General features: G+C 48.0%; 10 protein-coding genes across 10 annotated transcripts; 4 read left to right on the forward strand and 6 right to left on the reverse strand.

The window, feature by feature from the left end:
- Positions 1 to 195: 195 nt before the first annotated feature.
- Positions 196 to 627, reverse strand: LOC134601324 (histone H2B-like). The gene has a single exon (XM_063445796.1). It carries the CDS (start codon positions 625 to 627, stop codon positions 247 to 249), a length of 381 nt encoding a protein of 126 aa, XP_063301866.1. The 3' UTR covers positions 196 to 246.
- A 278-nt stretch (positions 628 to 905) lies between these two features.
- On the forward strand, positions 906 to 1,316 carry LOC134601325 (histone H2A type 2-C). Its single transcript, XM_063445797.1, has one exon. It carries the CDS (start codon positions 912 to 914, stop codon positions 1,299 to 1,301), a length of 390 nt encoding a protein of 129 aa, XP_063301867.1. The 5' UTR covers positions 906 to 911; the 3' UTR covers positions 1,302 to 1,316.
- A 971-nt stretch (positions 1,317 to 2,287) lies between these two features.
- On the forward strand, positions 2,288 to 2,698 carry LOC134601326 (histone H3). Its single transcript, XM_063445798.1, has one exon. It carries the CDS (start codon positions 2,288 to 2,290, stop codon positions 2,696 to 2,698), a length of 411 nt encoding a protein of 136 aa, XP_063301868.1.
- Positions 2,699 to 3,400: 702 nt separating this feature from the next.
- LOC134601327 (histone H4) lies at positions 3,401 to 3,785 on the reverse strand. Its single transcript, XM_063445801.1, has one exon. The coding sequence runs from the start codon at positions 3,771 to 3,773 to the stop codon at positions 3,462 to 3,464; it is 312 nt and encodes a 103-aa protein (XP_063301871.1). The 5' UTR covers positions 3,774 to 3,785; the 3' UTR covers positions 3,401 to 3,461.
- Positions 3,786 to 4,536: 751 nt separating this feature from the next.
- On the reverse strand, positions 4,537 to 5,221 carry LOC134601328 (histone H1B-like). Its single transcript, XM_063445802.1, has one exon. The coding sequence runs from the start codon at positions 5,219 to 5,221 to the stop codon at positions 4,580 to 4,582; it is 642 nt and encodes a 213-aa protein (XP_063301872.1). The 3' UTR covers positions 4,537 to 4,579.
- Positions 5,222 to 15,521: 10,300 nt separating this feature from the next.
- On the reverse strand, positions 15,522 to 15,953 carry LOC134601329 (histone H2B-like). Its single transcript, XM_063445803.1, has one exon. It carries the CDS (start codon positions 15,951 to 15,953, stop codon positions 15,573 to 15,575), a length of 381 nt encoding a protein of 126 aa, XP_063301873.1. The 3' UTR covers positions 15,522 to 15,572.
- Positions 15,954 to 16,231: 278 nt separating this feature from the next.
- On the forward strand, positions 16,232 to 16,642 carry LOC134601330 (histone H2A type 2-C). The gene has a single exon (XM_063445804.1). It carries the CDS (start codon positions 16,238 to 16,240, stop codon positions 16,625 to 16,627), a length of 390 nt encoding a protein of 129 aa, XP_063301874.1. The 5' UTR covers positions 16,232 to 16,237; the 3' UTR covers positions 16,628 to 16,642.
- Positions 16,643 to 17,621: 979 nt separating this feature from the next.
- Positions 17,622 to 18,032, forward strand: LOC134601331 (histone H3). Its single transcript, XM_063445805.1, has one exon. It carries the CDS (start codon positions 17,622 to 17,624, stop codon positions 18,030 to 18,032), a length of 411 nt encoding a protein of 136 aa, XP_063301875.1.
- A 702-nt stretch (positions 18,033 to 18,734) lies between these two features.
- Positions 18,735 to 19,119, reverse strand: LOC134601332 (histone H4). The gene has a single exon (XM_063445806.1). The coding sequence runs from the start codon at positions 19,105 to 19,107 to the stop codon at positions 18,796 to 18,798; it is 312 nt and encodes a 103-aa protein (XP_063301876.1). The 5' UTR covers positions 19,108 to 19,119; the 3' UTR covers positions 18,735 to 18,795.
- A 753-nt stretch (positions 19,120 to 19,872) lies between these two features.
- Positions 19,873 to 20,557, reverse strand: LOC134601333 (histone H1B-like). Its single transcript, XM_063445807.1, has one exon. It carries the CDS (start codon positions 20,555 to 20,557, stop codon positions 19,916 to 19,918), a length of 642 nt encoding a protein of 213 aa, XP_063301877.1. The 3' UTR covers positions 19,873 to 19,915.
- Positions 20,558 to 27,835: the final 7,278 nt, after the last annotated feature.

Below are 27,835 nucleotides of genomic sequence, written 5' to 3' on the forward strand. Positions count from 1 at the left end.
GGTTTCCATGAATGGAGCAGGTTTTCTAAAGACGGATTTCAGTTTAAGATCCATCTAGCAGGGGAAGGCAATTCAGACCTAGTGGTACAAGACAATCTGAGCAATATGCGAGATTCACTAAACAGTGAATACCGAGAGCAGCAGAGATGATACTAGTGGGTTTATCACGAGGATTAGAGCTCTGACAGACAGTGTGGGTGGCTCTTATAAGAGCCTTTGGGTTTATAGTAAAGTAGAAGAATGCCATTACTTGGCGCTGGTGTACTTGGTGACAGCCTTGGTGCCCTCGGACACGGCGTGCTTTGCCAGCTCTCCGGGTAGCAGCAGGCGCACGGCGGTCTGGATCTCCCGGGAAGTGATGGTGGAGCGCTTGTTGTAGTGAGCCAGGCGAGAGGCTTCTCCTGCGATGCGCTCAAAGATATCATTGACAAAGGAGTTCATGATCCCCATGGCCTTGGAGGAGATACCGGTGTCGGGGTGGACCTGTTTCAGCACCTTGTACACGTAGATGGCATAGCTCTCCTTCCTGGTCTTCCTACGCTTCTTGCCATCTTTCTTCTGAGTCTTGGTCACGGCTTTCTTAGAGCCTTTCTTGGCGGCTGGTGCGGACTTGGCTGGATCAGGCATGATCTACGCTGTTTGCTGGAAATACAATGACGGTCTGCGCGCTCCGGCGGCTCTATTTATAGGCAGGCCATGCAAATTAAGCCCTTCCACTTTCTGTGATGGGATTGGTCAACACAGACAGGTGACGAAACGATGTCATAGTTTCAGCAATTGATTGGTATCCTATACAGCGCGTGTCTAATTGGCTGCTTGCAAAGCCATCCAATCACAGAGCAGAGTGTGTCTATAAATAGCCCGTGTAAAGGGGGGTGAGGTTTTATTATCAGCGAAATTCTAGAACCAACATGTCAGGCCGTGGAAAGCAAGGAGGAAAGACCCGTGCAAAGGCGAAGACTCGCTCATCCCGCGCTGGTCTTCAGTTCCCAGTCGGCAGAGTCCACCGTCTGCTGAGGAAGGGGAATTATGCAGAGCGTGTTGGAGCCGGTGCCCCCGTTTATCTGGCTGCAGTGCTGGAGTACCTGACTGCTGAGATCCTGGAGCTGGCAGGGAATGCCGCCAGAGATAACAAGAAAACCCGCATCATTCCCCGCCATCTCCAGCTCGCTGTCCGTAACGACGAAGAGCTCAACAAACTGCTGGGAGGAGTGACTATCGCCCAGGGAGGTGTCTTGCCCAACATCCAGGCTGTGCTGCTGCCCAAGAAAACCGAAAGTCATAAATCAAAGAGCAAGTAAAGCGGACAGCTGCTCCACCGGTCTAGACTAAAAACACAAAGGCTCTTCTAAGAGCCGCCCACAGTCTCCACAAAGAGCGCAACCATCTTCCTGTATCTACTCTCTCACACACACACACACACCCCATGAACGTGTAACAAGTCAAATAGGAAGCGTTCTCGTCCTGCACTCAGTCCCATTCTGTATACAACATTTCAACTCTAGAACGCGAGCTAGAATCAATGTATACCCATGATACGTGCAGCAGCATCGAGTTAAACATTGGGTCAAGTGTATATAGTGTGCCTGAGCCTCTATTGCTAAGGGGGGAGGGGGGGGGGAGAATCTCGCTTACTTACGGTTGTCCCCCTCCCTGTCTGAACATGCTGCGTGAAACTTTGGATAAGATTCAGCTCTACAGATCCGATCTCTGGCTGCTGGATGCGTTAGCTCTGCCTCAACAGCATGGACTCACGGCCGCACAAGGGGATTATTGTTTCAATGAGTGGCTGCCTGGTAACATTCCCTGCTCTGTCTCATGTAGCTCGGTTATAAGGCGGCTGGGCGTACTGTGAGTCCTTTATCAGACGTGATCACACTAAGAATCCCATGTAAAGAAGCGGGCTCTCTGCATGTGTTAGAGGTGTATGTCCCATCTCCCCTCGGTAAAGCCTACACACTAGTTAATAATTCTATTGGGAGTAATACGGCCATTACTGCCCACTGCCAATCCTATCAACTAGTAGCGTCTATAATAAATGCTGTCAGGACAGGAGGACTCACTGAAGGACTAGATCCCTTCTTTGAAGCAGATGATTTGAGCGGGTATTTTGAATGAGGGGGAGGGGATAAGCAGTTGATTTGAGCGGGTATTTTAAAATGAGTAACTATTTGTGTTCAGCCAATCAGAATACTCCACCCACCTGATGAACCAATGGAAACGCCGTGCCTGGCTATAAAAGCTCGGTCTTGTAAGCGCAGACTTCATTCGCGCTCGTTTTGTTACGATGGCCAGAACTAAGCAGACCGCCCGTAAATCCACCGGAGGCAAGGCTCCCCGCAAGCAGCTAGCCACCAAAGCTGCCAGGAAGAGCGCTCCAGCTACCGGGGGAGTGAAGAAGCCTCACCGTTACCGGCCGGGAACTGTGGCTCTCCGGGAAATCCGCCGTTATCAGAAATCCACCGAGCTGCTCATCCGCAAGCTGCCTTTCCAGCGCCTTGTCCGTGAGATCGCTCAGGATTTCAAGACTGATCTGCGCTTCCAGAGCTCTGCCGTCATGGCTCTGCAAGAGGCTAGCGAGGCTTACCTGGTGGGTCTCTTTGAGGATACAAACTTGTGTGCCATCCACGCCAAGAGGGTCACCATCATGCCCAAAGACATCCAGCTGGCCCGTAGGATCCGAGGAGAGAGAGCTTAAACTCTTGACTTGTTCACACAAACACCACAAAGGCTCTTTTAAGAGCCCCCAAATCTGCACTGGAATGAGTTTAAACACTTTTATATGCACGGTCTTTGTATCCTCTGCACATCACTAAATATCTAGACGTATTCAGTTTCTTTCTTTTCTAATTTATAAACAATGCCCCCCGGGTAGCTATAGTAGCTGCTTGGCTATTTTACCTTCACAGATTTTCAGTGAATAAACTCATCTAGTAGACAGTAGAAGCGAATTACTCTATTTACAAGCGATCATGTGAATTGGCAGCAGGTAAAGGAGTACTTTATATTTGCTACGGCTTGCTTAGAGGAAAAGAATACATGTGTATTTATATACAGCTAGTCATAATGTTTCTAATGAAATGGCTTTAAACTGCAAGCATGTTATAAAATGTAAGCAACAGTAACTATATTCAATACTTCTAAAATCTTGGTAGTCTGTCTAATCTAAATGCACTGCACTAGATCGCAATGTTGAGTGATATAGCGCTACAATTACTAGAAATCGAGTGCTAACTGTGCAGACAAATCGATGTGTAACTAGAGAATGACACGATCTCAATAACCATTGACTCTACATAGGAGAATGTTATAAACTCAGAACTCGATGTGTTTGAGCAGTAGAAGGCAGTTTGTCAGATATAGGGTTGAAGTGATTAGATTGACTCTTTCAGTGAAAAGGTGGGTGGCCCTAAAAAGGGCCTTTGGGTTAGTGGGGTATGCGGTAAGGCCGAGTCAGGGTTTTAACCTCCGAAGCCATAGAGAGTGCGGCCCTGGCGTTTAAGGGCATAGACTACGTCCATGGCGGTCACAGTCTTCCTCTTGGCATGCTCGGTGTAGGTGACGGCGTCCCGGATAACATTCTCCAGGAAGACCTTCAGCACCCCGCGAGTCTCTTCGTAGATGAGGCCGGAGATACGCTTCACTCCTCCTCTGCGAGCCAGGCGGCGGATTGCAGGCTTGGTAATGCCCTGGATGTTGTCACGCAGGACCTTTCTGTGCCGCTTAGCGCCGCCTTTCCCGAGACCCTTTCCGCCTTTACCTCTGCCAGACATGGTTCTGTTTTACTATCTGCCGCAATGATACGGGATACACTGCAACGCTCTCCTTATATACACCACGGGTGGACCGAATGGAGAACTGCAGCACATGGGGCGGAGTTAAGTCCCGCCCTCATTCACATTTTTTTTTTTTCCCCCTCTTTCCTGAAATGGTTCTGTCTCTTGAACATAAAGTTGTGTAAACACGAAGGATGAAACAAGATCGTGATTTTTTTTTAAATCATGTATTTAGTGTTGCTTTGAAAGTCGGCTTATTCACAGCACACGGTATCACTTATTTCATACGGTTTGATCATCTAAATAAGCGCCCGGTTCCCAAGTGAGAGAGGGCGATGGCAGTCCCTTTATTATCACCATGTAAATATTCAGCTCGACAACAGCCTTAATTAGTCTCTGCTTTATCATCTTACTGAACAGGAAATAAAGCCAGTATGGCTACTTTGGATGGTGATATTCTATAGATTATATGCGTTTCTCACTCAATTCTGACTAAAGTTGGCCTTTTGCAGTTTAATGAATCTCCCACAATATCTTGGCAAGGAGGGAATTTCAACTTCCCACAAAAAAAATAATAAAAACATTTTATAAAGAGTAGCACTGACAAGGTACTTTCTATTTACATCCCAACGAGGTATTTTCTAGCACTAGATCCTGCTTTACGAATGAGAAATGGTGTGTGTGACATTCTATAAAATAAACACGTGCCTATCACAAATATAGCTCTTAAAGGACAAGGTGGTGGCTCTTAGAAGAGCCGTTTGGACTTTTAAATATAAATTAAAACAAGATACGAGCAGGGCTTATTTTTTCTTGGGAGCTGCCTTTTTAGCCTTTGCTGGACTCTTAGCGGCTTTGGGCTTGGCTGCCTTTTTAGCCGGGCTCTTTGTTGCTTTTTTAGCCGGACTCTTCACTGCCTTCTTGGGCTTGGCGGCTTTGACTTTCTTGGGGCTCTTGGTGACTTTTTTAGCGGAGGCTGCCGGCTTCTTGGCCTTCTTCGGGCTCTTCGCGGCTACCTTCTTCACTTTAGCCGGAGACTTGGAGGCTTTCTTTGGGGCGGGCTTCTTGACTTTAGCCGGTGCCTTCTTGGGCTTTGCAGCCTTGTCTTTGCTCTCCGCCTGCTTCTTGTTGAGCTTGAAGGAGCCGGAGGCTCCGCTACCTTTGACCTGGACGAGAGTCTCTTTAGTCACCAAGCCCTTGAGAGCCAGCTTGAGGCGGCTGTTATTCTTCTCCACATCGTAACCAGCGGCGGTCAAAGCCTTCTTCAGGGCTGCCAGGGACACCCCGCTGCGCTCTTTAGAGGCGGACACAGCTTTAACAAGGAGCTCGGACACGCTGGGACCGGACGGCTTGGCAGCTTTCTTGGCGCTGGATGCCTTCTTCGGCTGCTTCTTCTTAGAATCGATTTCAACCGCAGGAGCGGCAGCAGGAGCAGTTTCAGCCATGATCACTATTCACTATACCGATCAGTCAATAATTCCGTTCACAGCCGGCTCTCATTTATAGATCTCAAGCTGGCATCCTATAGGCTGATCTAAGCGCGCTCTGATTGGATACAGTCTTATGACACACCCTTCACTTTCCCTTCTCCTGCTTTTCACACACTGCTCTCACTCTGTGTTTCCGAGTGGATACAACTAATAGATTTTACTGAAATAAGAGAACGGATGTCGATGTCATCCATCGTGAAATGTACTAAACTATCTTATCTAGAGTTTATTAGCAGTCTCATGGCTCCCGAGGGCTGTCACAATGTAGTAGAGCTGGGGAAAGCAGACACAACTCGTTTGTGATCAGCTTGATGTTCTCCAGAAACATTATTTCCAGAACTATTTAAATGATATATTTGAAGGCTTTCTTTCTCACTCTTATTCAGGGAAGGGAAGGGACCTGTGTTATCAAGGTGTGTTGTAGCTCATGTCATAAAGAAACAGAGAAGAGGGATGTTGCACCTCGTTTGTTCAGACAGTAAACTCAGGCAGTATGTAGTAAGATCATAGCATATAGTTGATATTTAATTTGCATAATCTTTATTCTATCTATTTATTCATTATCCTCTGAGTCTAACAGCAACTAAAACCAGTTATATATACTCTGGAAGGAAACTCTGCTCTGAGAATTTGCGTCCCTTGGTCATCTTGAGGTAGTGTGATGACCCCCTTGCCGACCTGCCAGTAGAGCGCTTTTTGGAGGGAAGGTTCAGACTTATTGGAGCAATTGCTTCCTGAGAGCCAGGGGGAGCTCCCTTCCATTTGACTGCAGGAACTCCCACTCTTTGATTGGCCCAAGACACAATTATGCTGGAACTATTTTGGGCTTGGCCCTCGTGTGCGGCCAGTCAAAATGTAACCCGGTGGCGATTCAACATTTTTTCATGGATCCTGGCACTATTTTACCAATTCGGATGAGAGCTATCCAGGGTTGTATGATATGTGGGGTGCCTGTGTGGTTTTATTGTATTATGGGGGTGTTTTTGTCTTAAGTACTTTGTATTTGGGAGATAATCAGTTTAGCGGTCAGGTGCTTGGATGGGCACTGTATGCACATGTGACGAAACCAATCTCGCCACATTGTATTGGAGGAGCCTGGTTGCCCGTGTTCTATCAAAAAACCCTACCCCGTGAAAATTCCCTACCCTCGTCACTTCCGGTGACGCAGCCGCACCGGAAGTGACCCTCATCCAATGGAGGAGGAGGGTGTGCGCCGCCGCGCAAGCGCACACCAAATAGGTAGGGATTTTTCACGGGGTAGGGGAAATGAATGCAACAGTGCGCACGCGCGACAAAGTACTCCTGTCGGGGGTACAGCGCGCGTGCGCACGAGTTGCAAGGGAGCGCTTCACAAACCGCGCATGCGCAGTATAGGGGTAGGGAAATTTGATGGCTATTAGCCCTGTGAAATCTCCCTACCCCTATACTGCGCATGCGCGGACTCATCATCAGATTAAAGCCTCTCCCTGCTCCCAACACTCTCAGCCATCCAAGATTGAGGGTGAATTATGGTGGGACGGTGGGTGTTTATGTGCATTATATTGGGGGGTCTGTGCAGACCCCCAATTCTGCACAGACCCCCCAATTCTGCGCAGACCCCCCCAATATAATGCACATAAACACCCACCGTCCCACCATAATTCACCCTCAATCTTGGATGGCTGAGAGTGTTGGGAGCAGGGAGAGGCTTTAATCCGACGATCAGAGTTCGCGCATGCGCAGTATAGGGGTAGGGAGATCTCACAGGGCTAATAGCCATCAAAATTCCCTACCCCTATACTGCGCACGCGCGAACTCTGATCGTCGGATTAAAGCCTCTCTCCCTTGCCACTAGTGCGCACGCGCGCTGTACCTCCGACGGGAGTACTTTGCCGCGCGTGCGCACTGTGGCGTTAATTTCCCCTACCCCGTGAAAAATCCCTACCTAGCCTAGTTGTTGTGCGCCTGCGCGGCGGCGCACACCCTCCTCCTCCATTGGATGAGGGTCACTTCCGGTGCGGCCGCGTCACCGGAAGTGACGAGGGTAGGGAATTTTCACGGGGTAGGGTTTTTTGATAGAACACCCGCCTACTGCCTTTGGATTATGGACCGGCAGCTAAAGGGTTAATTTTACTGTGCAGAAGGATTTATTTCTCCCTTTCTGCACAGCAGTTCGGTAGATTTCATATACCGAACAAACAGCCGTTCACCAACCTTCCCAGAGCCGTGGGAAGCCGGCCGGCGTTGTTAATTGGCCACCCAGGAGCTGGAGTGTGCCTCCTATTTACCTCCCTGAAGCTGCGGTTAACCGCAGCTTAATTGCTTGTTAACTTTGTGCCTGCTGTTACACTTTGCGGCCGCTAGGTGGCGGTGTTCTGGATCTCCCCGGGCAGCCAGCGATTTTCTGCCCGGCTTTCATGCACCAAAATCGGACACTTTTACGTGCAGGCACCGCTGAACCTCCAGCCCCTGGTTCTAATTCGTATGGATTTGGTGAATACAGGGAAATTCGGTGTTTTATGTTTTATGTGAATCCTTTAACCCAGATAGCAATGCCATGGAGCCTGTTCGTATAATTAAAGACTTTAGCTCCATGGCACTTAAACTGTATTTGGGTGGTCTGGGTGCCATTCACCTAATAATGTGCACCCAGACCTGAGCTATCTGGGGATATGTTACATGTCTGTGTTTTGTGTATAAAATGTGTCTTTATGTATTTTAAAGTGATAGTCTGTTTCTGTGTCACCACGTGCATAATGGAGTCTTGCCTTTGTCCTGGGAGATAATTTAATTACTTAATTAATTATCTCCAGGACAGAGAGGAGGAAACCAGGATGCATTGTGGGAAAGTATTGTGGCTGAGTGTACGAAAATTATACATGTCTGTCTGCTGTTACAGTCTTCCATCTGGTCCCCTAGGGGAGTGTCCACCAGGTGGGAGACCTGCATAAATACAGGGGCAGGTAGCCCTGAATAAACAGACCACTGCTTGACCCTCAACACGGAGCCTTGTCTCGTTCTTGGGGGGATTCACTGTATGCTGTTGGAGATTGATTGCTAGGAGTGTAAGCTGATATATGCTTTTCCTGTTCGTCTGCTAGCAACTATTCGTGAGGTTCCAGTTTGGAGTGCTACCTTATTCCCTTGTATGTAGTTCGGGAGTTTGATGCATTCACCTATATCCAATTTGTGAGGTTTGGTGATTTTACAGTAGCTGTGCCTGTCTCTCAGAAAGGGGCATATCGCCTAAACAGATTTTAACCCCTTGTCTGCTGAAACGGTCCGTTACAATTGGTGGCAAGCGGCGAGATCGTTTCTACAGCCAGAAGGACAGCTACAGGAGACACCATTGCTCTGGATTTTACAATTTGAGGGCAACGCATGTCTCAGTACAGCGACCCTGACAGCACCAGCATGGAACCAGCAGTGGAGTTCGATGAGGCTGACATGGATGACCGAGATGCAGTACGCAAAGGCATCTGGTACCAGGCACTGGGTATTGTGGAATACCAGCAGGACGGGAGATTCCCCAAGGAAGAGCAGCGGTTGCAGAAGCAAGTAGCCCTGCGGATGCCCTTCCTGGGAGAGCAGCCCCTGGAGGAATGGGTGAGAGAATTGGAACACCTAGTATGGCAGGAGATGTGGCTGGAGGATGCCTACCAGGCGCTTTGGTGGTATGTTGCACAGTACCTGCCCTGGACAGCCGAGCATGACAAGCCAGAGGGAGAGGAGTTTGATGGTCCTGGCTTGTTATGGGAGACTTTTGCAGAGCCTGAGTTTGGGAGCGCTACACAAGCCCAGTTCCAGGATCTCTTTGAGTGGAGGGAGAGCAGGTATGACTGGGACGACACTCATAAGATTGAGCAAGACCTGGTCCATCTGGTGACCCGGGAGATGGAGCTGGAACAGGGCTACCAAAATCTGTTCCACTCCAGTGAGAAGGCTCAGTAGGGAAGCGCAGACCCAGATCCAGACCCCTTCAGCTGGGAAGATATTGTACAGTTTTACTGTTTTACTATTGGTTGAAAAGGCAGTAACACGCCTTGTATGTTTTTTTTATTTTTATAACACATGCCTTAACTGCTTTGATCCAGATGTTTATTATTTGTTGGTTTAACTACCATAAAAATGCAGAATGTGACACGGCATACCGCCATATCTTGTTCTTAGGGTATAGTTAGTGAAGACCTGGTGTAACGGACCGTTTCGCTCAGAAGGGGATAAAAATTGTTTAGGCGATAATCCCCTTTTTCATAGACCAGCAACTACAGCAATCACCAATCTCCCGAATTCCAAACTGTACAAATTCACCAACTCCCGAACTGCAAAAACACGAACCCTGGAATCAGCCGAACAGGAAAAGCATACAATCTGCTTACACTCCTGGCAGTCAGCATACAATCCAATTCCCCCAAAGAACGAGACGACACATCGCTTTGAGGGTTAAGCAGGAACTGGTTTACTGAGGGCTACCTGCCCAGTATTTATGCGGGTCTCCCACTTGGTGGACACTCCCCTAAGGGACCAAATGGAAGACTGAAACAGCAGACAGGCATGTATCACTTTAGTACATACAGCCACAATACTTTCCCACAATGCATCCTGGCTTCCTCCTCTCTGTCCTGGAGATAATTAGTGAAGTAATTCAATTATCTCCCAGGACAAAGGCAAAACTCCATTATACATGTGGGGACACAAAACAGACTATCACTTTAAAATACATAAAGACACATTTTATACATAAAACACAGACATGTAACATATCCCCAGATAGCTCAGGTCTGAGTGCACATTATTAGGTGAATGGCACCCAGACCACCCAAATACAGTTTAATTGCCATGGAGCCAAAGTCTTTAATTATATGAACAGGCTCCATGGCAATGCTATCCAGGACCGGTGCTAGGATTTTTAGTTACACAGGCGAAGATGCATTTTGTTTAAAATAAGGTTCATACAAACACAGAAATAATCATACAGAGACATACACACACAGACAGAGACATACATGCAAGCATATAGACATACATACAGAGGCATACCATACATACATACATACATACATACATAGACATACAGAAACAAACATACAGAGACATCCAGGCATACAGACACATACATACATACAGGCATACAAAGACATACACGCATACAGAGACATACCGTCATACAGACACATACGTACAAAGACATACAGGCATACAGACACATACATTTGTACATACAGAGACATACAGGCATACGGACACATACATATGTACATACAGAGACATACACAATTACATACTTACATCAGTTAAATCTTGTCCCCTGGATGCATGCTGTCTGGCTCCTTGGAGTCCTGCCCTGCAGCCCAGCCCCATCACAGGGCGCCAGCCGCGCTGTGTGGTACACAGGGAGCAGGGATATGATGTCATCCATATCCTCGCCCCCTCCACACAGCCTGTGGCAGACACCAGGGTAGGTGCAGTGGCGTACACATGACCCATGGGGCCCCAGTGCGCAAATTGATCCGTGCCCCCCCCCCTCGCTCTTACTCTGCGCGGGCCGGGGCCGCAACTCATGGTGGCGGGCACCTGGTCGCAGGGGTTGCAGGGCTATGACCCCTGCGACCGTGGTCTGTACGCCAGTGCATGGAGATGCACACACAATTAAAGGACCACTACAGACACCCAGATCACATCAGCTCAATGAAGTGGTCTGGGTGTCAGGTCCCTCTAGTTTTAACCCTGCAGCTGAAAACATAGCAGTTTCAGAGAAACTGCTATGTTTCACCGAGGGTTAATCCAGCCTATAGTGGATGTCTCACTGACAGCCGCTAGAGGAGCTTCCGCTATTCTAAAACACTGAACGTCCATAGGAAAGCATTGAGTAATGCTTTCCTATGGGCGGTTTGAATGCGTGCGCTGCAAGAGCATTCAGAGCTGAGAGGCGGAGGGATCCCCAGTGCCAAGGGAGTCCGGTGCTAGAGAAAGGTAAGTGCTGAAGACACACACACACTCTCACGAACAGATGCATACACACCAGCTAACAGACACACACATTTACTGACAGACACACTCAGCGACAGACATACATACACACTCACTTACAAAACATACACTCTCACTGACAAACACACACTCACAAATACACACACAAACACACTCAGTAAGAGACACACAGTAACACACTTACTGACACTCACTAGCAGACACACTCACTGACACACTAGCAGACACACTCACTGACACTCACTAGCAGACACACACTTACACTCATTAGCAGACACACACTGACACTCACTAGCAGACACACACTGACACTCACTAGCAGACACACTCACTGACACTAGCAGACACACTCACTGAAACTAGCGGACACACTCACTGACATTAGCAGACACACTCACTGACACTAGCAGACACACACACTGACACTAGCAGACACACACACTGACACTCACTAGCAGAAACTCATTGACACTCACTAGCAGACACACACACTGACACTCACTAGCAGACACACTCACTGACACTCACTAGCAGACACACTCACTGACACTCACTAGCAGACACACTCACTGACACACTAGCAGACACACACTGACACTCACTAGCAGACACACACTGACACTCACTAGCAGACACACACTGACACTCACTAGCACTCACTGACACTAGCATACACACTCACTGAAACTAGCAGACACACTCACTGACATTAGCAGACACACTCACTGACACTAGCAGACACACACACTGATACTAGCAGACACACTCACTGACACTCACTAGCAGACACTCACTGACACTCACTAGCAGACACACTCACTGACACTCACTAGCAGACACACACACTGACACTCACTCTGACACTCACTAGCAGACACTCATTGACACTCACTAGCAGATACACTCACTGACACTCACTAGCAGACACACTCACTGACACTCACTAGCAGACACACACACTGACACTCACTCTGACACTCACTAGCAGACACTCATTGACACTCACTGACACTCACTAGCAGACACACACACACACTGACACTCACTAGCAGACACACTCACTGACACTCACTAGCAGACACACGCATTGACACTCACTGACACTCACTAGCAGACACACACATTGACACTCACTGACACTCACTAGCAGACACAAACACACACACTAAAACTCACACTAACACATGTTTTTTTTTATTAATTTAATCCCCCAGTCTCCTTACCTTTTTGGAGTGCTGAAGGGATTCCCTGGGGTCCAGTGGTGCTGCTGGGCTCCTGGGCTCCTTGGCTGGCTCCCTCCCTGGCTGGCTGGCTCCCTGGCTGGCTCCCTGGCTGGCTGGCTTGCTCCCTGGCTGGCTGGCTGGCTCCCTGGCTGGCTGACTCCCAGGCTGGCTGGCTCCCGGGCTGGCGGGCGGACGCGAGGGAGCACTCTCCCATGTGTGCTTCCTCTTCAGCTCCCTCGCGCACCGTGTAGGGATGCCGGCGCCGTAAGATGACATCATCTTCCGGCTCCGTTATCAGTATGCGGCGCGCGAGGGAGCTGAAGAGGAAGCACACATGGGAGAGTGCTCCCTCGCGCGCCCGCAGAACCGGGCGCTCGGCCACGCTACAATAGGTCGTCGGTTGGAGGGGAGCGCAGTGCGCTTCCCTCCTTCCGGTCAGCCTGATTTTGCGCCCCCAGGGCCGGTGCGCCCTAAGGCGGCCGCCTGGGCCGCCTTATGGTAGCGCCGGCCCTGTTGCTATCTGGGTTAAAACATTCACATAAAACATAAAATACAGAATTTCCCTGCATTCACCAAATCCATACGAATTGGAACCAGGGGCTGGAGGTTCAGTGGCGCCTGCACGTAAAAGTGTCCGATTTTGGTGCATGAAAGCTGGGCAGAAAAGCGTTGACTGCCCGGGGAGCTCCAGAACACCGCCCCCTAGCGGCCGCTAAGTGTAACAGTGGCCGCCCAGTAACATTCAATTAAGCTGCGGTTAACCGCAGCTTCAGGGAGGTAAATTGGAGGCACACTCCAGCTTCTGGGTGGCCCATTAACAACGCCGGCCGGCTTCCCACGGCTCTGGGGAGGTTGGTAAACGGCTGTTTGTTTGGTAGATGGAATCTACCGAACTGCTGTGCAGAAAGGAAGAAATCAATCCTTCTGCACATCAAAATTAACCCTTTAGCTGACGGTCCATAATCTAAAGGCAGCAGGCGAGCAACCAGGCTTCTCCAGTTCACAGTGGCGAAGTTGGTTTCACCACACCTGTTACCTGCTTTAGCATAGCTTAAACCTGACACACTTGGTTACCTATATGTTAACAATTGCATATCTTGCTACCCATACCAAATGTCTATGACGACCTAATCTGTCGAACGAGTCTTTGTTTATGCCTATAACTTACCTTGCACCTTCCTTCTTTGTCACTCCTCTGAATATTCCTACCTGACGTGTGCATCTTGTTAAATCTTGGTAAATCATTTAAACTAAACGAGAACCTAAGCTGTCAAAATATTGATCTCATTAATCTAAAAAAAGTGCCTTGACAAACGAATGCCACGACTTGTACTGCAAATGTCTATCAATTTTTCTTGATGTCGCTGTTGTGGCGCACCAAGGCTTTTTGTTACTTTTGTGCACAACAAAAATAAAGAATTTAAAAAAAAATAAAAATGTGTTAGTATGAGTGAGTGTGTGTCTGTCAGTGAGTGTGTATGTGTGTGTATGTCTGTTAGTGTGTGTGTGTGTGTTTGTATGTCTGTTAGTGTGTGTGTGTGTGTGTGTTAGCCTGTGAGTGTGTCTGTTAGTGTGTGTGTCTGACTGTGTGTGTGTCTGTTAGTGAGTGTGTGTGTCTGTTAGTGAGTGTGTGTGTGTGCTAGTTTGTGTCTGTTAGTGACTGTGTGTTTGTCTGTTTGTGAGTGTGTCTGTTAGTGTGTGTGTGTGTGTGTGTATATTTAGAATGCGGGGTGGAGGGAAGGGTTGGGTGTGGGTGGCGGGGGGGGAGGAGGGGGGCGCCTGAGTTTTGTCCTGCCTAGGGCAGCACAAAACCAGGATACACCACTGCCTGGGAGTGAGAGCACTCTGTTCAAAGTTTTATCGGATCACGGTGGTTGCCCGATTGGATTAGGAGTTGCAGACAAGTTTTGTTGTAGCTCCCTGTCAAGTCACACCTCCCTGCATGTGACTTACACAGCCTTCCATAAACACTTCCTGTAAAGAGAGCCCTATTTAGGCTTTCTTTATTGCAAGTTCCGTTTAATTAAGATTTTCGTATCCCCTGCTATGTTAATAGCTTGCTAGACCCTGTAAGAGCCTCCTGTATGTGATTAAAGTTCAATTTAGAGATTGAGATACAATTATTTAAGGTAAATTACATCTGTTTGAAAGTGAAAACAGTTTTTTTGTTTTTTTGTTCCTTTCATGCAGGCTCTGTCAATCATAGCCAGTGGAGGTATGGCTAGGGCTGCATAAACAGAAACAAAGTGATTTAACTCCTAGATGACAGAGAATTGAGCAGTGAGACTGCAGGGGAATGATCTATACACTAAAACTGCTTTATTTAGCTAAAGTAATTTAGGCGACTATAGTGTTCCTTTAAGGGCTAATCGTAAAGCCAGAGCAATCTACATACAATCTATTTATCTGATATAGAATTGCCACACATAGAATCTCAACCCATAAAAATAAATAAAAAACAATATAGCAAGAAATGGATTGTCTTCTAAATATTGCTAGTAAATGGAAATTTCACTGGGTAATCACTATAAATGTATGTCACAAGACCGTACTAGCTGGTAGGATAACGTAATCCAAAATAGCTATCCAGAATGTATGAGCCCAAACTTAGATACTTTGTTATATTCATAAACAGAATTGAAGATTCATTCCAGATACGATCTGCTGTGTAACTCACTAGCCTGTTCAACAGTTAGTATTGTCATAGCGCTTAAGGTTTGATTGTTTTCAGGAGCAGTCCTTACATTTATCACTTATTTGGCACATAGTCTATGGAAAGCCAGTTTTAACTATTGTAGTGTATATATATATATTTTATATTGCTACCCGACGATCTAGGAATATTAAGTAAGGGGTCTATTTGGGCAGGTTTCCATGAATGGAGCAGGTTTTCTAAAGACGGATTTCAGTTTAAGATCCATCTAGCAGGGGAAGGCAATTCAGACCTAGTAGTACAAGACAATCTGAGCAATATGTGAGATTCACTAAACAGTGAATACCGAGAGCAGCAGAGATGATACTAGTGGGTTTATCACGAGGATTAGAGCTCTGACAGACAGTGTGGGTGGCTCTTATAAGAGCCTTTGGGTTTATAGTAAAGTAGAAGAATGCCATTACTTGGCGCTGGTGTACTTGGTGACAGCCTTGGTGCCCTCGGACACGGCGTGCTTTGCCAGCTCTCCGGGTAGCAGCAGGCGCACGGCGGTCTGGATCTCCCGGGAAGTGATGGTGGAGCGCTTGTTGTAGTGAGCCAGGCGAGAGGCTTCTCCTGCGATGCGCTCAAAGATATCATTGACAAAGGAGTTCATGATCCCCATGGCCTTGGAGGAGATACCGGTGTCGGGGTGGACCTGTTTCAGCACCTTGTACACGTAGATGGCATAGCTCTCCTTCCTGGTCTTCCTACGCTTCTTGCCATCTTTCTTCTGAGTCTTGGTCACGGCTTTCTTAGAGCCTTTCTTGGCGGCTGGTGCGGACTTGGCTGGATCAGGCATGATCTACGCTGTTTGCTGGAAATACAATGACGGTCTGCGCGCTCCGGCGGCTCTATTTATAGGCAGGCCATGCAAATTAAGCCCTTCCACTTTCTGTGATGGGATTGGTCAACACAGACAGGTGACGAAACGATGTCATAGTTTCAGCAATTGATTGGTATCCTATACAGCGCGTGTCTAATTGGCTGCTTGCAAAGCCATCCAATCACAGAGCAGAGTGTGTCTATAAATAGCCCGTGTAAAGGGGGGTGAGGTTTTATTATCAGCGAAATTCTAGAACCAACATGTCAGGCCGTGGAAAGCAAGGAGGAAAGACCCGTGCAAAGGCGAAGACTCGCTCATCCCGCGCTGGTCTTCAGTTCCCAGTCGGCAGAGTCCACCGTCTGCTGAGGAAGGGGAATTATGCAGAGCGTGTTGGAGCCGGTGCCCCCGTTTATCTGGCTGCAGTGCTGGAGTACCTGACTGCTGAGATCCTGGAGCTGGCAGGGAATGCCGCCAGAGATAACAAGAAAACCCGCATCATTCCCCGCCATCTCCAGCTCGCTGTCCGTAACGACGAAGAGCTCAACAAACTGCTGGGAGGAGTGACTATCGCCCAGGGAGGTGTCTTGCCCAACATCCAGGCTGTGCTGCTGCCCAAGAAAACCGAAAGTCATAAATCAAAGAGCAAGTAAAGCGGACAGCTGCTCCACCGGTCTAGACTAAAAACACAAAGGCTCTTCTAAGAGCCGCCCACAGTCTCCACAAAGAGCGCAACCATCTTCCTGTATCTACTCTCTCACACACACACACACACACACACACCCCATGAACGTGTAACAAGTCAAATAGGAAGCGTTCTCGTCCTGCACTCAGTCCCATTCTGTATACAACATTTCAACTCTAGAACGCGAGCTAGAATCAATGTATACCCATGATACGTGCAGCAGCATCGAGTTAAACATTGGGTCAAGTGTATATAGTGTGCCTGAGCCTCTATTGCTAAGGGGGGAGGGGGGGGGGAGAATCTCGCTTACTTACGGTTGTCCCCCTCCCTGTCTGAACATGCTGCGTGAAACTTTGGATAAGATTCAGCTCTACAGATCCGATCTCTGGCTGCTGGATGCGTTAGCTCTGCCTCAACAGCATGGACTCACGGCCGCACAAGGGGATTATTGTTTCAATGAGTGGCTGCCTGGTAACATTCCCTGCTCTGTCTCATGTAGCTCGGTTATAAGGCGGCTGGGCGTACTGTGAGTCCTTTATCAGACGTGATCACACTAAGAATCCCATGTAAAGAAGCGGGCTCTCTGCATGTGTTAGAGGTGTATGTCCCATCTCCCCTCGGTAAAGCCTACACACTAGTTAATAATTCTATTGGGAGTAATACGGCCATTACTGCCCACTGCCAATCCTATCAACTAGTAGCGTCTATAATAAATGCTGTCAGGACAGGAGGACTCACTGAAGGACTAGATCCCTTCTTTGAAGCAGATGATTTGAGCGGGTATTTTGAATGAGGGGGAGGGGATAAGCAGTTGATTTGAGCGGGTATTTTAAAATGAGTAACTATTTGTGTTCAGCCAATCAGAATACTCCACCCACCTGATGAACCAATGGAAACGCCGTGCCTGGCTATAAAAGCTCGGTCTTGTAAGCGCAGACTTCATTCGCGCTCGTTTTGTTACGATGGCCAGAACTAAGCAGACCGCCCGTAAATCCACCGGAGGCAAGGCTCCCCGCAAGCAGCTAGCCACCAAAGCTGCCAGGAAGAGCGCTCCAGCTACCGGGGGAGTGAAGAAGCCTCACCGTTACCGGCCGGGAACTGTGGCTCTCCGGGAAATCCGCCGTTATCAGAAATCCACCGAGCTGCTCATCCGCAAGCTGCCTTTCCAGCGCCTTGTCCGTGAGATCGCTCAGGATTTCAAGACTGATCTGCGCTTCCAGAGCTCTGCCGTCATGGCTCTGCAAGAGGCTAGCGAGGCTTACCTGGTGGGTCTCTTTGAGGATACAAACTTGTGTGCCATCCACGCCAAGAGGGTCACCATCATGCCCAAAGACATCCAGCTGGCCCGTAGGATCCGAGGAGAGAGAGCTTAAACTCTTGACTTGTTCACACAAACACCACAAAGGCTCTTTTAAGAGCCCCCAAATCTGCACTGGAATGAGTTTAAACACTTTTATATGCACGGTCTTTGTATCCTCTGCACATCACTAAATATCTAGACGTATTCAGTTTCTTTCTTTTCTAATTTATAAACAATGCCCCCCGGGTAGCTATAGTAGCTGCTTGGCTATTTTACCTTCACAGATTTTCAGTGAATAAACTCATCTAGTAGACAGTAGAAGCGAATTACTCTATTTACAAGCGATCATGTGAATTGGCAGCAGGTAAAGGAGTACTTTATATTTGCTACGGCTTGCTTAGAGGAAAAGAATACATGTGTATTTATATACAGCTAGTCATAATGTTTCTAATGAAATGGCTTTAAACTGCAAGCATGTTATAAAATGTAAGCAACAGTAACTATATTCAATACTTCTAAAATCTTGGTAGTCTGTCTAATCTAAATGCACTGCACTAGATCGCAATGTTGAGTGATATAGCGCTACAATTACTAGAAATCGAGTGCTAACTGTGCAGACAAATCGATGTGTAACTAGAGAATGACACGATCTCAATAACCATTGACTCTACATAGGAGAATGTTATAAACTCAGAACTCGATGTGTTTGAGCAGTAGAAGGCAGTTTGTCAGATATAGGGTTGAAGTGATTAGATTGACTCTTTCAGTGAAAAGGTGGGTGGCCCTAAAAAGGGCCTTTGGGTTAGTGGGGTATGCGGTAAGGCCGAGTCAGGGTTTTAACCTCCGAAGCCATAGAGAGTGCGGCCCTGGCGTTTAAGGGCATAGACTACGTCCATGGCGGTCACAGTCTTCCTCTTGGCATGCTCGGTGTAGGTGACGGCGTCCCGGATAACATTCTCCAGGAAGACCTTCAGCACCCCGCGAGTCTCTTCGTAGATGAGGCCGGAGATACGCTTCACTCCTCCTCTGCGAGCCAGGCGGCGGATTGCAGGCTTGGTAATGCCCTGGATGTTGTCACGCAGGACCTTTCTGTGCCGCTTAGCGCCGCCTTTCCCGAGACCCTTTCCGCCTTTACCTCTGCCAGACATGGTTCTGTTTTACTATCTGCCGCAATGATACGGGATACACTGCAACGCTCTCCTTATATACACCACGGGTGGACCGAATGGAGAACTGCAGCACATGGGGCGGAGTTAAGTCCCGCCCTCATTCACATTTTTTTTTTTTCCCCCTCTTTCCTGAAATGGTTCTGTCTCTTGAACATAAAGTTGTGTAAACACGAAGGATGAAACAAGATCGTGATTTTTTTTTTTAAATCATGTATTTAGTGTTGCTTTGAAAGTCGGCTTATTCACAGCACACGGTATCACTTATTTCATACGGTTTGATCATCTAAATAAGCGCCCGGTTCCCAAGTGAGAGAGGGCGATGGCAGTCCCTTTATTATCACCATGTAAATATTCAGCTCGACAACAGCCTTAATTAGTCTCTGCTTTATCATCTTACTGAACAGGAAATAAAGCCAGTATGGCTACTTTGGATGGTGATATTCTATAGATTATATGCGTTTCTCACTCAATTCTGACTAAAGTTGGCCTTTTGCAGTTTAATGAATCTCCCACAATATCTTGGCAAGGAGGGAATTTCAACTTCCCACAAAAAAAATAATAAAAACATTTTATAAAGAGTAGCACTGACAAGGTACTTTCTATTTACATCCCAACGAGGTATTTTCTAGCACTAGATCCTGCTTTACGAATGAGAAATGGTGTGTGTGACATTCTATAAAATAAACACGTGCCTATCACAAATATAGCTCTTAAAGGACAAGGTGGTGGCTCTTAGAAGAGCCGTTTGGACTTTTAAATATAAATTAAAACAAGATACGAGCAGGGCTTATTTTTTCTTGGGAGCTGCCTTTTTAGCCTTTGCTGGACTCTTAGCGGCTTTGGGCTTGGCTGCCTTTTTAGCCGGGCTCTTTGTTGCTTTTTTAGCCGGACTCTTCACTGCCTTCTTGGGCTTGGCGGCTTTGACTTTCTTGGGGCTCTTGGTGACTTTTTTAGCGGAGGCTGCCGGCTTCTTGGCCTTCTTCGGGCTCTTCGCGGCTACCTTCTTCACTTTAGCCGGAGACTTGGAGGCTTTCTTTGGGGCGGGCTTCTTGACTTTAGCCGGTGCCTTCTTGGGCTTTGCAGCCTTGTCTTTGCTCTCCGCCTGCTTCTTGTTGAGCTTGAAGGAGCCGGAGGCTCCGCTACCTTTGACCTGGACGAGAGTCTCTTTAGTCACCAAGCCCTTGAGAGCCAGCTTGAGGCGGCTGTTATTCTTCTCCACATCGTAACCAGCGGCGGTCAAAGCCTTCTTCAGGGCTGCCAGGGACACCCCGCTGCGCTCTTTAGAGGCGGACACAGCTTTAACAAGGAGCTCGGACACGCTGGGACCGGACGGCTTGGCAGCTTTCTTGGCGCTGGATGCCTTCTTCGGCTGCTTCTTCTTAGAATCGATTTCAACCGCAGGAGCGGCAGCAGGAGCAGTTTCAGCCATGATCACTATTCACTATACCGATCAGTCAATAATTCCGTTCACAGCCGGCTCTCATTTATAGATCTCAAGCTGGCATCCTATAGGCTGATCTAAGCGCGCTCTGATTGGATACAGTCTTATGACACACCCTTCACTTTCCCTTCTCCTGCTTTTCACACACTGCTCTCACTCTGTGTTTCCGAGTGGATACAACTAATAGATTTTACTGAAATAAGAGAACGGATGTCGATGTCATCCATCGTGAAATGTACTAAACTATCTTATCTAGAGTTTATTAGCAGTCTCATGGCTCCCGAGGGCTGTCACAATGTAGTAGAGCTGGGGAAAGCAGACACAACTCGTTTGTGATCAGCTTGATGTTCTCCAGAAACATTATTTCCAGAACTATTTAAATGATATATTTGAAGGCTTTCTTTCTCACTCTTATTCAGGGAAGGGAAGGGACCTGTGTTATCAAGGTGTGTTGTAGCTCATGTCATAAAGAAACAGAGAAGAGGGATGTTGCACCTCGTTTGTTCAGACAGTAAACTCAGGCAGTATGTAGTAAGATCATAGCATATAGTTGATATTTAATTTGCATAATCTTTATTCTATCTATTTATTCATTATCCTCTGAGTCTAACAGCAACTAAAACCAGTTATATATACTCTGGAAGGAAACTCTGCTCTGAGAATTTGCGTCCCTTGGTCATCTTGAGGTAGTGTGATGACCCCCTTGCCGACCTGCCAGTAGAGCGCTTTTTGGAGGGAAGGTTCAGACTTATTGGAGCAATTGCTTCCTGAGAGCCAGGGGGAGCTCCCTTCCATTTGACTGCAGGAACTCCCACTCTTTGATTGGCCCAAGACACAATTATGCTGGAACTATTTTGGGCTTGGCCCTCGTGTGCGGCCAGTCAAAATGTAACCCGGTGGCGATTCAACATTTTTTCATGGATCCTGGCACTATTTTACCAATTCGGATGAGAGCTATCCAGGGTTGTATGATATGTGGGGTGCCTGTGTGGTTTTATTGTATTATGGGGGTGTTTTTGTCTTAAGTACTTTGTATTTGGGAGATAATCAGTTTAGCGGTCAGGTGCTTGGATGGGCACTGTATGCACATGTGACGAAACCAATCTCGCCACATTGTATTGGAGGAGCCTGGTTGCCCGTGTTCTATCAAAAAACCCTACCCCGTGAAAATTCCCTACCCTCGTCACTTCCGGTGACGCAGCCGCACCGGAAGTGACCCTCATCCAATGGAGGAGGAGGGTGTGCGCCGCCGCGCAAGCGCACACCAAATAGGTAGGGATTTTTCACGGGGTAGGGGAAATGAATGCAACAGTGCGCACGCGCGACAAAGTACTCCTGTCGGGGGTACAGCGCGCGTGCGCACGAGTTGCAAGGGAGCGCTTCACAAACCGCGCATGCGCAGTATAGGGGTAGGGAAATTTGATGGCTATTAGCCCTGTGAAATCTCCCTACCCCTATACTGCGCATGCGCGGACTCATCATCAGATTAAAGCCTCTCCCTGCTCCCAACACTCTCAGCCATCCAAGATTGAGGGTGAATTATGGTGGGACGGTGGGTGTTTATGTGCATTATATTGGGGGGTCTGTGCAGACCCCCAATTCTGCACAGACCCCCCAATTCTGCGCAGACCCCCCCAATATAATGCACATAAACACCCACCGTCCCACCATAATTCACCCTCAATCTTGGATGGCTGAGAGTGTTGGGAGCAGGGAGAGGCTTTAATCCGACGATCAGAGTTCGCGCATGCGCAGTATAGGGGTAGGGAGATCTCACAGGGCTAATAGCCATCAAAATTCCCTACCCCTATACTGCGCACGCGCAAACTCTGATCGTCGGATTAAAGCCTCTCTCCCTTGCCACTAGTGCGCACGCGCGCTGTACCTCCGACGGGAGTACTTTGCCGCGCGTGCGCACTGTGGCGTTAATTTCCCCTACCCCGTGAAAAATCCCTACCTAGCCTAGTTGTTGTGCGCCTGCGCGGCGGCGCACACCCTCCTCCTCCATTGGATGAGGGTCACTTCCGGTGCGGCCGCGTCACCGGAAGTGACGAGGGTAGGGAATTTTCACGGGGTAGGGTTTTTTGATAGAACACCCGCCTACTGCCTTTGGATTATGGACCGGCAGCTAAAGGGTTAATTTTACTGTGCAGAAGGATTTATTTCTCCCTTTCTGCACAGCAGTTCGGTAGATTTCATATACCGAACAAACAGCCGTTCACCAACCTTCCCAGAGCCGTGGGAAGCCGGCCGGCGTTGTTAATTGGCCACCCAGGAGCTGGAGTGTGCCTCCTATTTACCTCCCTGAAGCTGCGGTTAACCGCAGCTTAATTGCTTGTTAACTTTGTGCCTGCTGTTACACTTTGCGGCCGCTAGGTGGCGGTGTTCTGGATCTCCCCGGGCAGCCAGCGATTTTCTGCCCGGCTTTCATGCACCAAAATCGTACACTTTTACGTGCAGGCACCGCTGAACCTCCAGCCCCTGGTTCTAATTCGTATGGATTTGGTGAATACAGGGAAATTCGGTGTTTTATGTTTTATGTGAATCCTTTAACCCAGATAGCAATGCCATGGAGCCTGTTCGTATAATTAAAGACTTTAGCTCCATGGCACTTAAACTGTATTTGGGTGGTCTGGGTGCCATTCACCTAATAATGTGCACCCAGACCTGAGCTATCTGGGGATATGTTACATGTCTGTGTTTTGTGTATAAAATGTGTCTTTATGTATTTTAAAGTGATAGTCTGTTTCTGTGTCACCACGTGCATAATGGAGTCTTGCCTTTGTCCTGGGAGATAATTTAATTACTTCATTAATTATCTCCAGGACAGAGAGGAGGAAACCAGGATGCATTGTGGGAAAGTATTGTGGCTGAGTGTACGAAAATGATACATGTCTGTCTGCTGTTACAGTCTTCCATCTGGTCCCCTAGGGGAGTGTCCACCAGGTGGGAGACCTGCATAAATACAGGGGCAGGTAGCCCTGAATAAACAGACCACTGCTTGACCCTCAACACGGAGCCTTGTCTCGTTCTTGGGGGGATTCACTGTATGCTGTTGGAGATTGATTGCTAGGAGTGTAAGCTGATATATGCTTTTCCTGTTCGTCTGCTAGCAACTATTCGTGAGGTTCCAGTTTGGAGTGCTACCTTATTCCCTTGTATGTAGTTCGGGAGTTTGATGCATTCACCTATATCCAATTTGTGAGGTTTGGTGATTTTACAGTAGCTGTGCCTGTCTCTCAGAAAGGGGCATATCGCCTAAACAGATTTTAACCCCTTGTCTGCTGAAACGGTCCGTTACAATTGGTGGCAAGCGGCGAGATCGTTTCTACAGCCAGAAGGACAGCTACAGGAGACACCATTGCTCTGGATTTTACAATTTGAGGGCAACGCATGTCTCAGTACAGCGACCCTGACAGCACCAGCATGGAACCAGCAGTGGAGTTCGATGAGGCTGACATGGATGACCGAGATGCAGTACGCAAAGGCATCTGGTACCAGGCACTGGGTATTGTGGAATACCAGCAGGACGGGAGATTCCCCAAGGAAGAGCAGCGGTTGCAGAAGCAAGTAGCCCTGCGGATGCCCTTCCTGGGAGAGCAGCCCCTGGAGGAATGGGTGAGAGAATTGGAACACCTAGTATGGCAGGAGATGTGGCTGGAGGATGCCTACCAGGCGCTTTGGTGGTATGTTGCACAGTACCTGCCCTGGACAGCCTGGAGTCCTGTTCTGGATCTCCCCGGGCAGCCAGCAATTTTCTGCCCGGCTTTCATGCACCAAAATCGGACACTTTTACGTGCAGGCACCGCTGAACCTCCAGCCCCTGGTTCTAATTCGTATGGATTTGGTGAATGCAGGGAAATTTGGTGTTTTATGCTTTATGTGAATCCTTTAACCCAGATAGCAATGCCATGGAGCCTGTTCGTATAATTAAAGACTTTAGCTCCATGGCACTTAAACTGTATTTGGGTGGTCTGGGTGCCATTCACCTAATAATGTGCACCCAGACCTGAGCTATCTGGGGATATGTTACATGTCTGTGTTTTGTGTATAAAATGTGTCTTTATGTATTTTAAAGTGATAGTCTGTTTCTGTGTCACCACGTGCATAATGGAGTCTTGCCTTTGTCCTGGGAGATAATTTAATTACTTAATTAATTATCTCCAGGACAGAGAGGAGGAAACCAGGATGCATTGTGGGAAAGTATTGTGGCTGAGTGTACGAAAATGATACATGTCTGTCTGCTGTTACAGTCTTCCATCTGGTCCCCTAGGGGAGTGTCCACCAAGTGGGAGACCTGCATAAATACAGGGGCAGGTAGCCCTGAATAAACAGACCACTGCTTGACCCTCAACACGGAGCCTTGTCTCGTTCTTTGGGGGATTCACTGTATGCTGTTGGAGATTGATTGCTAGGAGTGTAATCTGATATATGCTTTTCCTGTTCGTCTGCTAGCAACTATTCGTGAGGTTCCAGTTTGGAGTGCTACCTTATTCCCTTGTATGTAGTTCGGGAGTTTGATGCATTCACCTATATCCAATTTGTGAGGTTTGGTGATTTTACAGTAGCTGTGCCTGTCTCTCAGAAAGGGGCATATCGCCTAAACAGATTTTAACCCCTTGTCTGCTGAAACGGTCCGTTACAATTGGTGGCAAGCGGCGAGATCGTTTCTACAGCCAGAAGGACAGCTACAGGAGACACCATTGCTCTGGATTTTACAATTTGAGGGCAACGCATGTCTCAGTACAGCGACCCTGACAGCACCAGCATGGAACCAGCAGTGGAGTTCGATGAGGCTGACATGGATGACCGAGATGCAGTACGCAAAGGCATCTGGTACCAGGCACTGGGTATTGTGGAATACCAGCAGGACGGGAGATTCCCCAAGGAAGAGCAGCGGTTGCAGAAGCGAGTAGCCCTGCGGATGCCCTTCCTGGGAGAGCAGCCCCTGGAGGAATGGGTGAGAGAATTGGAACACCTAGTATGGCAGGAGATGTGGCTGGAGGATGCCTACCAGGCGCTTTGGTGGTATGTTGCACAGTACCTGCCCTGGACAGCCGAGCATGACAAGCCAGAGGGAGAGGAGTTTGATGGTCCTGGCTTGTTATGGGAGACTTTTGCAGAGCCTGAGTTTGGGAGCGCTACACAAGCCCAGTTCCAGGATCTCTTTGAGTGGAGGGAGAGCAGGTATGACTGGGACGACACTCATAAGATTGAGCAAGACCTGGTCCATCTGGTGACCCGGGAGATGGAGCTGGAACAGGGCTACCAAAATCTGTTCCACTCCAGTGAGAAGGCTCAGTAGGGAAGCGCAGACCCAGATCCAGACCCCTTCAGCTGGGAAGATATTGTACAGTTTTACTGTTTTACTATTGGTTGAAAAGGCAGTAACACGCCTTGTATGTTTTTTTTATTTTTATAACACATGCCTTAACTGCTTTGATCCAGATGTTTATTATTTGTTGGTTTAACTACCATAAAAATGCAGAATGTGACACGGCATACCGCCATATCTTGTTCTTAGGGTATAGTTAGTGAAGACCTGGTGTAACGGACCGTTTCGCTCAGAAGGGGATAAAAATTGTTTAGGCGATAATCCCCTTTTTCATAGACCAGCAACTACAGCAATCACCAATCTCCCGAATTCCAAACTGTACAAATTCACCAACTCCCGAACTGCAAAAACACGAACCCTGGAATCAGCCGAACAGGAAAAGCATACAATCTGCTTACACTCCTGGCAGTCAGCATACAATCCAATTCCCCCAAAGAACGAGACGACACATCGCTTTGAGGGTTAAGCAGGAACTGGTTTACTGAGGGCTACCTGCCCAGTATTTATGCGGGTCTCCCACTTGGTGGACACTCCCCTAAGGGACCAAATGGAAGACTGAAACAGCAGACAGGCATGTATCACTTTAGTACATACAGCCACAATACTTTCCCACAATGCATCCTGGCTTCCTCCTCTCTGTCCTGGAGATAATTAGTGAAGTAATTCAATTATCTCCCAGGACAAAGGCAAAACTCCATTATACATGTGGGGACACAAAACAGACTATCACTTTAAAATACATAAAGACACATTTTATACATAAAACACAGACATGTAACATATCCCCAGATAGCTCAGGTCTGAGTGCACATTATTAGGTGAATGGCACCCAGACCACCCAAATACAGTTTAATTGCCATGGAGCCAAAGTCTTTAATTATATGAACAGGCTCCATGGCAATGCTATCCAGGACCGGTGCTAGGATTTTTAGTTACACAGGCGAAGATGCATTTTGTTTAAAATAAGGTTCATACAAACACAGAAATAATCATACAGAGACATACACACACAGACAGAGACATACATGCAAGCATATAGACATACATACAGAGGCATACCATACATACATACATACATACATACATAGACATACAGAAACAAACATACAGAGACATCCAGGCATACAGACACATACATACATACAGGCATACAAAGACATACACGCATACAGAGACATACCGTCATACAGACACATACGTACAAAGACATACAGGCATACAGACACATACATTTGTACATACAGAGACATACAGGCATACGGACACATACATATGTACATACAGAGACATACACAATTACATACTTACATCAGTTAAATCTTGTCCCCTGGATGCATGCTGTCTGGCTCCTTGGAGTCCTGCCCTGCAGCCCAGCCCCATCACAGGGCGCCAGCCGCGCTGTGTGGTACACAGGGAGCAGGGATATGATGTCATCCATATCCTCGCCCCCTCCACACAGCCTGTGGCAGACACCAGGGTAGGTGCAGTGGCGTACACATGACCCATGGGGCCCCAGTGCGCAAATTGATCCGTGCCCCCCCCCCTCGCTCTTACTCTGCGCGGGCCGGGGCCGCAACTCATGGTGGCGGGCACCTGGTCGCAGGGGTTGCAGGGCTATGACCCCTGCGACCGTGGTCTGTACGCCAGTGCATGGAGATGCACACACAATTAAAGGACCACTACAGACACCCAGATCACATCAGCTCAATGAAGTGGTCTGGGTGTCAGGTCCCTCTAGTTTTAACCCTGCAGCTGAAAACATAGCAGTTTCAGAGAAACTGCTATGTTTCACCGAGGGTTAATCCAGCCTATAGTGGATGTCTCACTGACAGCCGCTAGAGGAGCTTCCGCTATTCTAAAACACTGAACGTCCATAGGAAAGCATTGAGTAATGCTTTCCTATGGGCGGTTTGAATGCGTGCGCTGCAAGA

The sequence above is a fragment of the Pelobates fuscus genome, chromosome 3 (genome assembly GCF_036172605.1).
Source record: "Pelobates fuscus isolate aPelFus1 chromosome 3, aPelFus1.pri, whole genome shotgun sequence".
Lineage (NCBI taxonomy): Eukaryota > Metazoa > Chordata > Amphibia > Anura > Pelobatidae > Pelobates > Pelobates fuscus.

Coding starts and splice junctions, on each gene's coding strand:
- LOC134601324 (XM_063445796.1), bottom strand. CDS start 627: ATGCCTGATCCAGCCAAGTCCGCACCAGCCGCCAAGAAAGGCTCTAAG.
- LOC134601325 (XM_063445797.1), top strand. CDS start 912: ATGTCAGGCCGTGGAAAGCAAGGAGGAAAGACCCGTGCAAAGGCGAAG.
- LOC134601328 (XM_063445802.1), bottom strand. CDS start 5,221: ATGGCTGAAACTGCTCCTGCTGCCGCTCCTGCGGTTGAAATCGATTCT.
- LOC134601331 (XM_063445805.1), top strand. CDS start 17,622: ATGGCCAGAACTAAGCAGACCGCCCGTAAATCCACCGGAGGCAAGGCT.
- LOC134601330 (XM_063445804.1), top strand. CDS start 16,238: ATGTCAGGCCGTGGAAAGCAAGGAGGAAAGACCCGTGCAAAGGCGAAG.
- LOC134601326 (XM_063445798.1), top strand. CDS start 2,288: ATGGCCAGAACTAAGCAGACCGCCCGTAAATCCACCGGAGGCAAGGCT.
- LOC134601327 (XM_063445801.1), bottom strand. CDS start 3,773: ATGTCTGGCAGAGGTAAAGGCGGAAAGGGTCTCGGGAAAGGCGGCGCT.
- LOC134601332 (XM_063445806.1), bottom strand. CDS start 19,107: ATGTCTGGCAGAGGTAAAGGCGGAAAGGGTCTCGGGAAAGGCGGCGCT.
- LOC134601329 (XM_063445803.1), bottom strand. CDS start 15,953: ATGCCTGATCCAGCCAAGTCCGCACCAGCCGCCAAGAAAGGCTCTAAG.
- LOC134601333 (XM_063445807.1), bottom strand. CDS start 20,557: ATGGCTGAAACTGCTCCTGCTGCCGCTCCTGCGGTTGAAATCGATTCT.